Here is a 12,699-nt window from a genome sequence, read left to right on the forward strand (position 1 = left end):
CCGGGGCTGGGGTGCTGGCAGGGTGGGGCGGGGAGCCCGGTGCTCCAAGCTTTGTGAAGCAGCAGGTGTTTGGGCCCAGCCCCCAGCCCTCCCCCCGTCATAAAGATTGCCCAGCAACGGGCTTCCCCGACTGTGATTGGCTGCTTTCCTTGGTCCTGGCCAAAGTCTGCCTAGCAGCACAGGGACTGACACCCCATAGCTACAGGGAAACCAATTGTGCAGCCTTGACTATAAATACCCCCGCAGTATCCATGCCAGCCAATCACCCTCCTTGAGGATTCCCCTCCCAGATCCTGTTTCCTCCCAGAGATGCAGCCAGCTGTGCCCGCAGGAGGTGGCCTCCCTGTCCTTGGCGGAGTCTGGCCTGGGGCTCCGGCTCAGCATGCCGCACTCACACTGGACCTGGGCCTTGGCCAACTAATGGCAGCCCGGGGGGTTCAGGGGCCAGGCTGGGCCTGTTCGCAGGAGAAGGCTGGAGCAGGCAGGGCTCTTGCCATGCAAGACCTGACAGGCAGAGCGTAGATAGAGCGCCACTCAGCACTCCACCTGCTTACCTTCACTGGCTCTGCTTGGGGCCCGGCATGGCATGCAGTGAGTGGCTGACCCGATTGGCTGCACGAGGGGTGTCACTTGAGTCACCTGCATGGAATCTGTTCGGGCCAGCAGCCCATGCCGAGGCACACTAGTCCATAGACTGAAGCCCTGGTCACTGGACACTTTCAGAGAGGGACAGTAGCGGGCCAGGGTGGTGGGGGTGGGGAGAAGCCCCTACGGCTGCAAGCGGGGCCCTTCCCCAGCCCCTCCTGCCACCTCTCTGAAGTAGAGGCGTAAGGGTGGCCGCAGTAAGACCAGGCCACAGCAGCAGCTCAAAGCGGGGGTCGAGGAAAGGCACTGCTCGCCGTGGAAGGTGGCCTGAGGCAGGAATCAGCATCTGTCTGCAGCCCCACCGGCTTCTGAGGACAACTCTTGAGTCCTGGGAGCAGAGATGTCCCGAGCATGCAGACAGCTTGCACATCGCGGGTGCTCTGAAAGTGCACGTGAATCCAACCCAGATTACTCTCGTCTCAACTCCAGAGCTGGAGGGGGAGGCCGGCTGCTCCTCTTCTCACATGGAAGCAGGAGGCTGGGATGTGAGTCAGGAGATGTGGGGTTCAAGTCCAGGGCAGACCTCCCGGCCTGCTCCACACAAAGGTGTGAAGGTCAGTGCGGCGTCCACCCGTACGTGAGAAAGCGCTCCGGACACTGCACCTGCTGACACCGAATCAGGAGTCAGGGCTGTGGGTCCCATGGGGCGCGTCCCCAGCCGACTGGAGGGAAACTGCTGGGGGCGGGGGGAGGCTTGAGGGAGGAGGGAGGGAGGGGTGACCGAGGGCTCTGGGTGTTTGCCTCCAGGTCCAGATGTGCAAGCATGCTTTCTCACGAGTGTGCACGCCGTGGGGGGTTGCATGTGTTTAGGTTGAGCCTGTAGGTGTTCTTGGCCCTGCCAGACACACACACACACACACACACACACACACGGCTCCCTGCTGTGCCTGGGGAAGATTCCACCTTGGTCCCAAGTGGTCATGACAGGCCTCTCTGTCTTCCTTAAATAGGCAGCCTGGCAGGGAAGCAGCACCCTCAGCAGCCCCAGGTCATCACTTCCTATGACAACCAAGGTAAGAGATTCAATGCTCGCCATGACCTCCCCTGTGGCCACATGCCCAGACTGTGATAGGCAGGGCCCTCCCCACCGCATGCCTGCAGCCCAGGGGAGCAAAGAGAGGCTGCACAGTCCGAGTCCACCCCTCATGGGGCTCCGGAGAGGGAGTCTGAGCCAGGAAGCCCCTGCTGTCACCATCAGTGCTGTCACCATCATTGCCACCACTGTAGCTGACACGTGTTGAGTGCTAGCCATGTGTCTGGCACTCAGCCAAGCTGCTTCCACCTTTCTCCCGTGTGCGTTAAGCTCACACCCTCATTTTCCAAATGAATGCGGCAAGGCGCAGCCAAGACCACATGGCCAGCAGGAGTGAGAGCAGGCTGTCTGTCCGAAGCCCCCATCCCAGCCACCAGCGAGGCCGCCAGTGTCACCCTTTGCTCGGTTCTACTTTGGCAGCTCCCCTGGAAGCCAGCCTCCCCCTGCTGGTTCATGCGTCCTGTCCTGAGTCACAGCCTGCCCCAGGGCGGGAAGCCCCTTCCCTGGGGAGACTGGCCCTGGGGCTAAGGGGAGGGCTCCACCAGGCTGTCTGGGAGCCCACGACAGGGCACAGACAGGAGGGTTCCGCAGCCCTGGCTGGAGGTGGGGCCAGGTTAGACTCCCAGGCCCACCAGCCCACCACTCGTGCTTGATTCTGCACAGGCCACTCGGAGCCTGGTGTCTGAGAGCCTTTATAGGCTCAGCCCTGCGCTCACCACCAGGCTAGGGTCTGGAAGTTAGCTGCTTGTGCCCTTGGTGCACCGGAAGCCCTGCTCCCCAAAACAAGAGGCCTTTGGGGGCCCCAAGGGATTCTGAGTCTCTCCAAGCATTGCTCTCTGAGGGACAGGCTGGCCAGCATCTAGACAGAGACAGCAGCAGGGAGGAAGGGAGGGCTGGTCCACTGGGGCCACCAGCAAGGCGCCAGCTGTCTTTGCTGTCCAGGCTAGTCTCCCTGTAGGCTCAAATTCCCGAAAGTCCTGTTCTGGGGAGGGTCCTAGAGCCCACCTACCTGGTGGACCCATCAAGCCCTGCCACCTGCCCTGAGCACCTAGGCCCACTGCTTCTCTGAGATGGACTTCAGCCCACCTGGCTTGCCCCCGGGTCTCAGAGAAGCCCGACAAGCAGCTTAGCGACCACGTAGCTCTCCTAGCGACACAAGCTCCCATCCTGCCCGGATGGAGCTGCCATCATCCCAGGGATGGGAGGTGGACACTCCTGAGAAGCCCACCCTACTAGCCGGGGAAAACAGCGGAGCGGCAGAGCAGGCAGGCTGGCTGGTGCGGGCTGTGCAGGGCTGTCTACACCACCTTCCCACGGTGGCCACAGCAAATCCCTGCACCCTCTGTGGCTCAAAACAACGCAACCGTGCGCTCTCACACTCCTGGGGGCCAGAGGTTGAAGGTCAAAGTGTCAACAGGGCTGGTTCCTGTTGGAGGCTTTGGGGAGACCCCAGCCCTTGCCTCCTCTGCCACCCTGAGGCAGCCGGGGCTCCCAGGCTTGTGGCTGCAGCCCTGCAGGGCTGCGTCCATGGCCACAGGGTCGCCTCCTCTCCTTAGCCATGGTCAGGTCTCCCTCCGTCTTCCTCTTGTCAGGACCCCTGTGATTGCGTGCAGGGCCACCAGGTCACCCAGGAGGGCGTCCCCATGCCAGGATCCTTGTGGCACCATCCCTTTGCTGTGAAAAGCGACAGTCACAGGATCACATGGATGTTGTTCAAGGTCATTTTCCGGCCTCCCACAGGGGACAGTTTGAAATCGCCTAGGTGAGGATGGCCTCGCTGAGAAAGTGACATTAGAACAGGGAAGGAGGTGAGGGAGCACACCCCGGGGAGGAGACAGAGGGAGCGCCAGGCGTGACAGCCAGGCAGGAGTGTATCTGTCGTGCTCCAGGAGAAGGGAGCAGGTGACTGTGGCTGGAAGGGACCCCACTCACCACTTCTGCATCGCTTTTGCTAAAATACCTGGGAGAAGCGACTTGGGAAGGGAGAAGGTTTGCTCTGCTGGTGGATAATTTTGGAGGCTCGCAGTCCAGGAAACATGCCTGTCCCCATCAGGGTTGCGTCTGAAGAAGGTGGAATGCTGGTTAGGGGCAGTCACGTGGGGAGCAGAGACACACATGGGCGTGCTCTCTCCTCACACCTACGTGTCTCTCTTTAGGTGGCCCCAGCGCTTCAACCACGGGCCCTCCACCCTCACAGCCTGCTCTAGAGGAATTACCTCCCAAGCCACACCTTCAGACACCATAATTCAATTATGTTCCACCCTTAGTCCATGAACATATGATTGTGACTTTAACACATGGGTCTTTCGAGATTATTTTCCAAGCCATAGCGGGGAGGGGCATGGGCAAGATGAGGGTGATAGGAGCTGAATGAGAGGAATACGGGGCACCCCTTGCTATACCCAAGGCTGCCCTCAGTATGCTGACTTCTAATCTGGGTGCAACCAGACACCATCAAACGGCTTCAGATATGACAGCCTCTGATGGGTGGAAAAGAAGTGAACAGGACAGGGCTGAAAGAATGAAGACCTGTTAGGGGCATCCAGAAAATCCAGGCAAGAGAGATTTCCCCGTGGTGTGGATGTGGGTGGAACAGAAAGGCAAGGGTTCAGCACAGGGACGTGGCAATGGGGAGGGTGGAGGTCAGGGAGACACAGGAGGAGCAGGCTGGGGAAAGGACACAGAGAATTCAGATTTGGCTTACGGAGGTTGGTGCTGGCACCTGCCAATTTGAAAAGGTATGAGCACAGAATCGAGGGTGCATGGGCCACTTTCCTAATTGCCCGGAATCCTTGGCTTTGTTCGGTGGGCCAGCCTGGCCCCCCGAGAAGCTTCCTCAGCAGTAGCAGTGAGCCAAGGGGGAGCTCTCGACATGGGCCGGCTGTGCAGCCTTCATTGCACATCCTTTATCCCACAGCCACCTTCTGCGGGAGATGATCACCCCCACTTTAAAGATGGGGGTGCTGAGACTCTGGAGAGGTTCAGATAGTTTGCTTCAGCTTACCCAGTTGGTGCAGGAGTTGAACCTATTTCTGAGTGTGACCACAGCCAATGTGCTTAGCTGTTCTACCACATCTCCTCCTCCATACAGGCAGGATTGGGCAGGGTCCAATCTGGTGGGGCCAGTTTGGGTGCAGCACCCCCACCCCAAATAAAAGTCCAATTTCAGTCTGCACTTGTTGCTAGGAGTGCTTTGCCTGCTTCCCCTCTGCCTAGCAGTGCTAGGTTTCACGCACCAGGTTCCGAGAAGGCACTGGCACCCTGGGTCTTCATGCCACTGGGCATCAGAAGGTCACTGTGCAATGGCAGTATGGGCTGCTGAGTTGCCACCAGGAGCCTCTGTGACTCTGGGCCCTGGGGCGTATCCTCGAGGAGTCCAGTTCCCTGGTGGAGCTTCCCGTCCAGGTCTTCAGCCATTATCCCCAGGCTCTGGCCATGTATGCACCAGGGTCACGCTGCCACGTGTCCAACCTGGGACTTCCCTGGGGAGCCCCACCCGAAGAAGAAATCATGAATGGCTGCTGTGTGTTATTCCAGGGGCCCAGGAGAAGCCAGGAGTAGTCAGGGCTGAGAGAGACAACCTTCATCACACACACACACACACACACACACACACACAAGGGTGTCCCCAGGGATTCACCCCCAAGCTCTGGAGCACCGGGCTGTCTTCTTGGCACTGGAGCTTCTGAGTGGGGCTCTTGGGCCACATCTGGCAGTGGCAGCCAAGGGTGCTGCCCCGTCAGTGGTCAGCAGAACTGGCCGTCCTCTCTCACCATCAGGAGTGTTTGTTCCTAGGGGACAGAGTTCACCACCTCCTGACTACAGCCAGAGCCGCAGGAACCCTGTGCACCTCGCCAGGGTTTAAGTTTAAGTTTAAGTGTTTGCACATTACTTTTTTTTTTTTGACAGGCAGAGTGGACAGTGAGAGAGAGAGACAGAGAGAAAGGTCTTCCTTTTGCCGTTGGTTCACCCTCCAATGGCCGCCGCGGCTGGCGTGCTGCGGCCGGCGCACCGCGCTGATCCGATGGCAGGAGCCAGGAGCCAGGTGCTTCTCCTGGTCTCCCATGGGGTGCAGGGCCCAAGCACATTACTAACGCTTTCTCTGAGCTTTTCCTGACTCTCAGCTCTGCCGTAAAAAAATTCCGAGGCAAAGAATCCAGGTTGTCAACGTGTCCACCTGTTATAGGAAAAGCTAGTGAGCACCATACGTCCATGTTGTCAAACACCTCACATGAATCCCACGGCCCCCACACACACGCACACACATGCACACACACAGGTACATACACACACAGCCACATGCACACTCACACTCACAGGTACATACACACACACCACATGCACACACATGCACATACACAGGTACATACACACACAGCCACATGCACACTCACACTCACAGGTACATACACTCACACTCACAGGTACATACACACACACCACATGCACACTCACACTCACAGGTACATACACACACACCACATGCACACTCACACAGGTACATACACACACCATATGCACACTCACACTCACAGGTACATACACACACACCACATGCACACTCACACTCACAGGTACATACACACACACCACATGCACACTCACACTCACAGGTACATACACTCACACTCACAGGTACATACACACACAGCCACATGCACACTCACACTCACAGGTACATACACACACAGTCACATGCACACACATGCACACACACAGGTACATACACACACAGCCACATGCACACACATGCACACACACAGGTACATACACACACACCACATGCACACTCACACTCACAGGTACATACACACACACCACATGCACACTCACACAGGTACATACACACACCATATGCACACTCACACTCACAGGTACATACACACACACCACATGCACACTCACACTCACAGGTACATACACACACACCACATGCACACTCACACTCACAGGTACATACACACACCATATGCACACTCACACTCACAGGTACATACACACACACCACATGCATACTCACACTCACAGGTACATACACACACCACATGCACACTCACACTCACAGGTACATACACACACACCACATGCACACTCACACTCACAGGTACATACACACACAGCCACATGCATACTCACACTCACAGGTACATACACACACACCACATGCATACTCACACTCACAGGTACATACACACACCACATGCACACTCACACTCACAGGTACATACACACACACCACATGCACACTCACACTCACAGGTACATACACACACCACATGCACACTCACACTCACAGGTACATACACACACACCACATGCACACTCACACTCACAGGTACATACACACACCACATGCACACTCACACTCACAGGTACATACACACACACCACAAGCACACTCACTCTCACAGGTACATGCACACTCACACACACAGGTACATACACACCACATGCACACTCACAGGTACATACACACACACCACAAGCACACTCACTCTCACAGGTACATGCACACTCACACTCACAGGTACATACACACCACATGCACACTCACAGGTACATACACACACACCACATGCACACTCACACTCACAGGTACATACACACACAGCCACATGCATACTCACACTCACAGGTACATACACACACAGCCACATGCACACTCACACTCACAGGTACATACACACACAGCCACATGCACACACAGGCACATGCACACTCACACACACTCACAGGCACACACACACAGGCCTGACTTAATTGATCAAAGCTCCAGGCAGCCACTTCCAATCAGTCAGAGTTAATGAACCTCATGAAACCTGTTTGCCATCCCTGCATTAGGTATTCCGAGAAAATTAGGCTTTTAGACAAATCCTGATTGGAACCTGAAGCGATCTGGAGAGAAGATGTCAGACAGGAGACATCTCCTGACTGGAGAAAAGGCAGGCCCACAGCAGTCTACGCACGCGCACTGGTGCTTCCCAGGCACATCCCCACTTGTGAGGGGCCAGGCAGGGAGTGCTGGTGAGATCCCGGAGGGCTGCCTGGGAGCCAGTTCTTAGGGTCCTTAGAAAACAATCGCTAACATGATCTTATGGAGACGGCCAAAGCTGTAGCTTTTCCTTGAGTGACAACTGGTAGCGCTGGAGAGAGGCAAGCTGAGGTTCCAGCCAGAGCCTCCTTTTTTTTTTTTTTTTTTTTTTTTTTTTTTTTTTTTTTTTTTTTTTTTTTTGACAGGCAGAGTGGACAGTGAGAGAGAGAGACAGAGAAAAAGGTCATCCTTTTCCGTTGGTTCACCCCCCCCAGTGGCTGCTACGGCTGGCGCACCGTGCTGATCCGAAGCCAGGAGCCAGGTGCTTCTCCTGCTCTCCCATGGGGTGCAGGGCCCAAGAACTTGGGCCATCCTCCACTGCACTCCCAGGCCACAGCAGAGAGCTGGCCTGGAAGAGAAGCAACCGGGACAGAATCCAGCACCCCTACCAGGACTAGAACCCGGGGTGCCAGTGCTGCAGGCGGAAGATTAGCCTATTGAGCTGCGGCGCCAGCCTAGGACCTCCTTTATGTTTGGTAATGACTGGCAATGATACGGAGTAGTGTAGCGACATCTGCTTGTGCTTAGGGTTTGCATCAGACGGTGAGTTTTGCTCCAGATGATGTTCCACCCTTTTCAATTAGAGATTAGACAGGCCGGCTCCGCGGCTCACTAGGCTAATCCTCCACCTGCAGCGCTGGCACACCGGGTTCTAGTCCCGGTCAGGGCGCCGGATTCTGTCCCGGTTGCCCCTCTTCCAGGCCAGCTCTCTGCAGTGGCCAGGGAGTGCAGTGGAGGATGGCCCAAGTGCTTGGGCCCTGCACGCCATGGGAGACCAGGATAAGAACCTGGCTCCTGCCTTCGGATCAGCACTGTGCGCTGGCCGCAGCGTGCCGGCCGCAGTGGCCGTTGGAGGGTGAACCAACAGCAAAGGAAGACCTTTCTCTCTGTCTCTCTCTCTCACTGTCCACTCTGCCTGTCAAAAAAAAAAAAAGGCCGGCGCCGCAGCTCACTAGGCTAATCCTCCGCCTAGCGGCGCCGGCACACCGGGTTCTAGTCCCGGTCAGGGCGCCGGATTCTGTCCCGGTTGCCCCTCTTCCAGGCCAGCCCTCTGCTGTGGCCAGGGAGTGCAGTGGAGGATGGCCCAGGTGCTTGGGCCCTGCACCCCATGGGAGACCAGGAAAAGCACCTGGCTCCTGGCTCCTGCCATCGGATCAGCGCGGTGCGCTGGCCGCGGCGGCCATTGGAGGGTGAACCAACGGCAAAAGGAAGACCTTTCTCTCTGTCTCTCTCTCTCTCTCTCTCTCACTATCCACTCTGCCTGTCAAAAAAAAAAAAAAAGAAAGAAAAAAAAGAGATTGGACAAATGATTTTTCTTCAATCAAGAATTTAATTTGCTACAGGAGGGGTCTTAGTGGACTCTACGCCACGCCTTAGGAAGCATGAAGCTATAGTGTGAATACTACACACAGCATGTCTGGTGCAGGCCAGACACGTGCCCTGGGAGTGTCTTATGCACCTGTAACCAGGAGCAGGACTCAGACCACATGCAGATCAGGGAAGCTGAGAGCATTGCTGTTCTCCTGGAGGAAGTGCTAAGCAGTAGCACAGCTTCGAGGGGCCATCCCAGCAGGGGGGTTCAGCCTGCCGCAGGCCAAGAGGGACGAGGGACTGCAGGAAGGAGAAAAGTGCCAGCAATGGTGGCAGGTGGAGCTTCTGGGCCAGAGCTGGGCTCCAGCCTGAGACCACATCCACACCCAGAGTGGCGGGGCTTCTACAGCATCTTGTCGTCGGATTTTGTCTTCGTTGACAAAGAGCTGTGGCTGAATCAAAAGTGGTTGGAAGTACCCAGACGTTCTGAGAAGTTCGGGGACAGGGTTTGTGGCTGAGCCCTAGACCACAAGTTGTTCATTTCCGCAGCTTCTCCAAGCTCGTGGAGAGTGTTCCAGTCCAGTGATTTCCAACTAGTGTTAGACAAAATGGTACTGGGTCACACAGACTTCTAGGCTGCAGGTCTCAGAGCATCATGGAGTGTGACCTACAAGAGGAGGGAGGGGAGTGGGTGTGTCTCTCAGTCTGTCTTTCACTAAGCGTCTGTAGCCAAGAGTCACCTGGCACCCACTTTGAAAAACACATCAGGTGTATGACATGGGGAAAGTGAGAGGGCAGAGGGGAACAGGCCCCGGCCCCTTGCACCAGGGGGACACACACGGAAGCGTTGCTGCTGATGGCAGTAGCTCCTGAGCCTGGGACCAAAGCTAATTATACCTTGAGCTCCAAGAGGCCTGATGTCTTCATTATGAAATCACAAGGTCGATTTTCTTTGACAGTGGAAATGCAAGAAGCTAAACTTTAAAACAAACGTTAACCCCCTCCGAGTAATGAGTGGGCATCTATCCCTTTGCCAAGGTCACACTGTTGCAGCTTTATTAATAAATCTGAAAATCAGATCATGGAGCTTCCTCCCAACTTTTTTCTCCATTGGTTTGGTTGGTCCTGTGCTTTCCCACCTAAATTTTAGATTCACTCTGTATCTACAAAACACCTTTAAATGGAGGAGTTTGGTTGAAAGTATATCAACTCTGCAGACCATCTGAGGGAATTGCCAACTTGACAACGTTGGGTTTTCCAATTCATAAACATGCGTGTTATTGAAGCCCACTATAATTTTGATCATATTTTATAGTTCCCAGTGTACAATTCCTGTACTCTTTGTGTGAGTTAGATTTACACTTAAGTAATTTGTTTTTGGAGATATAGAAAGTAGTGATTTTTTTAAGTTCAACTTCCAATTGTTTATTGCCAGTATAGAGAAACAGAATTGATTTTTATGTGTTAGCATTCTATCCTGTGACCGTGTGACAATCACTTACAAGTTTAGGAATTTTTTCATGCAGATACTGCGGGGTTTTCTACGTAGGTGGGTATGTCATCTGTGAATAAGGGCACTGTTACTCCTTACTCTCCAATCTGTGTGGCTTCTCTTTTTCTTGTCTTCTTGCACTGGGTAGGCTTGCAGTACAATGCACTTAGGAGCAGTGGGAGTGGACTTCCAAAACTTGTTCTCAATCTTAGAACCTCTGCCATTTCCACAGTTAAATATGCTATAGGCTGTACCTTTTGGAAGATGCTGTTTTTTAGATCGAGAAAATCCCCTTGTATTCCTAACCTGTTGAGAGACTTCATCAACAATGGTATGGTAAATTTTGTCAACTGTGTTTTCTGAGTCCATTGATACTATCCTATGGTTTTTCTTGTTTAGCTTTTTAATATGGTAGTTACCAATTTTAAATGTCAAAGCTAATTAATTAAGTTTTAAACATTTAACCAGTTTTCTATCCTCAAATTAACATTTAACCAGTTTTCTATCCTCAAATTAAACCACACATGGTTGTAGTATTTTATTCTTTATTGCTGGATTTAATTTTTTTTTTTGACAGGCAGAGTTAGACAGTGAGAGAGAGAGAGACAGGGAGAAAGGTCTTCCATTGGTTCACCCTCCAAATGGCCGCTATGGCCAGTGCGCTGTGCCGATCCGAAACCAGGAGTCAGGTGCTTCCTCCTGGTCTCCCATGTGGGTGCAGGGCCCAAGGACCTGGGCCATCCTCCACTGCCTTGCCGGCTACAGCAGAGAGCTGGACTGGAAGAGGAGCAACCAGGACAGAATCCAGCGCCCCAACAGGGACTAGAACCCAGTGTGCGACACCATAGGCGGAGGATTAGCCTAGTGAGCTGTGGTGCTGACCTGAACTTAATTTTATATACCAATGAGGTTGCTTGTGTTTATGTTTGCAAGGGATATTATAGTGTTCTTTTCTTATGCTGTCTTTATTTGATTTTGTTATCAAGTTCATGTTACTCCCATAAAATGAGTTGTGAAGTTATTCATTCTTCTATTTTCTGAAAGATCATGTTAGAATCTACAAACAAATCCATCTAGGCCTTGCTTTTTTATTTGTTTTTTATTTAATTTTTGGAAGGTATTAAGCTGCAAGTCTAATTATAAATATATATATTTATGAATATTCAGATTATCTACTTCTTGGATGAGTTTTTATGAAATATTGTGACTGTAAAGGAATTGGTCTGTTTCATCTAAGTTGTGAAATTAGTGTGTATCAAGAATTTTGCAGTATTATCTTACCATTATTTTAACATATTTGAAGGTATGTAATGACACCCCCCATTTCAATTCTGATGTCATTGTCTTGACTTCTGATCTGTGAATTATCTCTTTTATTGTTGTCCACGGTAACTGGGGCATCATAGGTTTTATTAATCTCTTCAAAGAGCCTGTTTTCTGTTTCACTGATTTTTTTCTGTATTATTATCATTTTTAACTTCACTAACTTATTCTCTTTCTCATTTCCTACCTTCTGTTTGCCTTGCATTTAATTTTCTATTATTTCTCAGCCTTCTAAGGTGGAAGCTTAGGTTACTGATTTTCGACCTTTCTTCTTTCTAAAACATTCATGAATGGATTTTCCTGAAGCACTGCTTTGGCTTCTTGGCAAACACGCTGATGCTGAGTTTCCTTTTCACTGAGTGTATTTTCTGATTCCCTTCAGACTTCCTTGACCCATGGATTATTTGGAAATATGTCACTTAATTTTCATGTGTTTGGAGATTTTCCTAGTTTAATTTCTCATTTTTCACTTCAAGTTTAATCAAATTGGGGCCAGAGAACAACTTGGCATGGTTTCATATCTTATAAGCTTTTTATGATCCAGTATACAATCCATCTTGATAAATATTCCATGGATGCTTGAACGGAATGCATGGTCTGCGGTGACTTCTTGCAGCATTGCATAAACAGCACAGAAAGTCTGTTAGTTGTTGATGTTGCTTGGTTCCTCTAAGCTTGATGATTTTCTTCCCATTGGTTCTCGCAATCACTGAGAGAACAGTGTGGACGTCTCCCTGTGTAATTGTAGATCTGGCCATTCCTCCTTTCAGTTCTGTGGTTTTGTTTTATGTGTTTCCAAATTTT

General features: G+C 52.4%; 1 protein-coding gene across 2 annotated transcripts in view; it reads left to right on the forward strand.

Moving 5' to 3' along the window:
• Positions 1-12,699, forward strand: part of KY (kyphoscoliosis peptidase) — a 46,420-nt gene that overhangs the window by 5,515 nt on the left and 28,206 nt on the right. The window contains exon 3 of one of the 2 annotated variants that reach the window (XM_002716316.6): positions 1,596-1,658. The exons of the other annotated variant lie outside the window; for it this stretch is intronic. Coding sequence (XP_002716362.2) covers positions 1,596-1,658 — 63 coding nt within the window. The remainder of the gene's footprint in view (positions 1-1,595; positions 1,659-12,699) is intronic. 2 annotated transcript variants of the gene reach the window in all.

The sequence above is a fragment of the Oryctolagus cuniculus genome, chromosome 4 (assembly GCF_051225735.1).
Source record: "Oryctolagus cuniculus isolate XC-2025 breed Fujian yellow rabbit chromosome 4, ASM5122573v1, whole genome shotgun sequence".
Taxonomy (NCBI): domain Eukaryota; kingdom Metazoa; phylum Chordata; class Mammalia; order Lagomorpha; family Leporidae; genus Oryctolagus; species Oryctolagus cuniculus.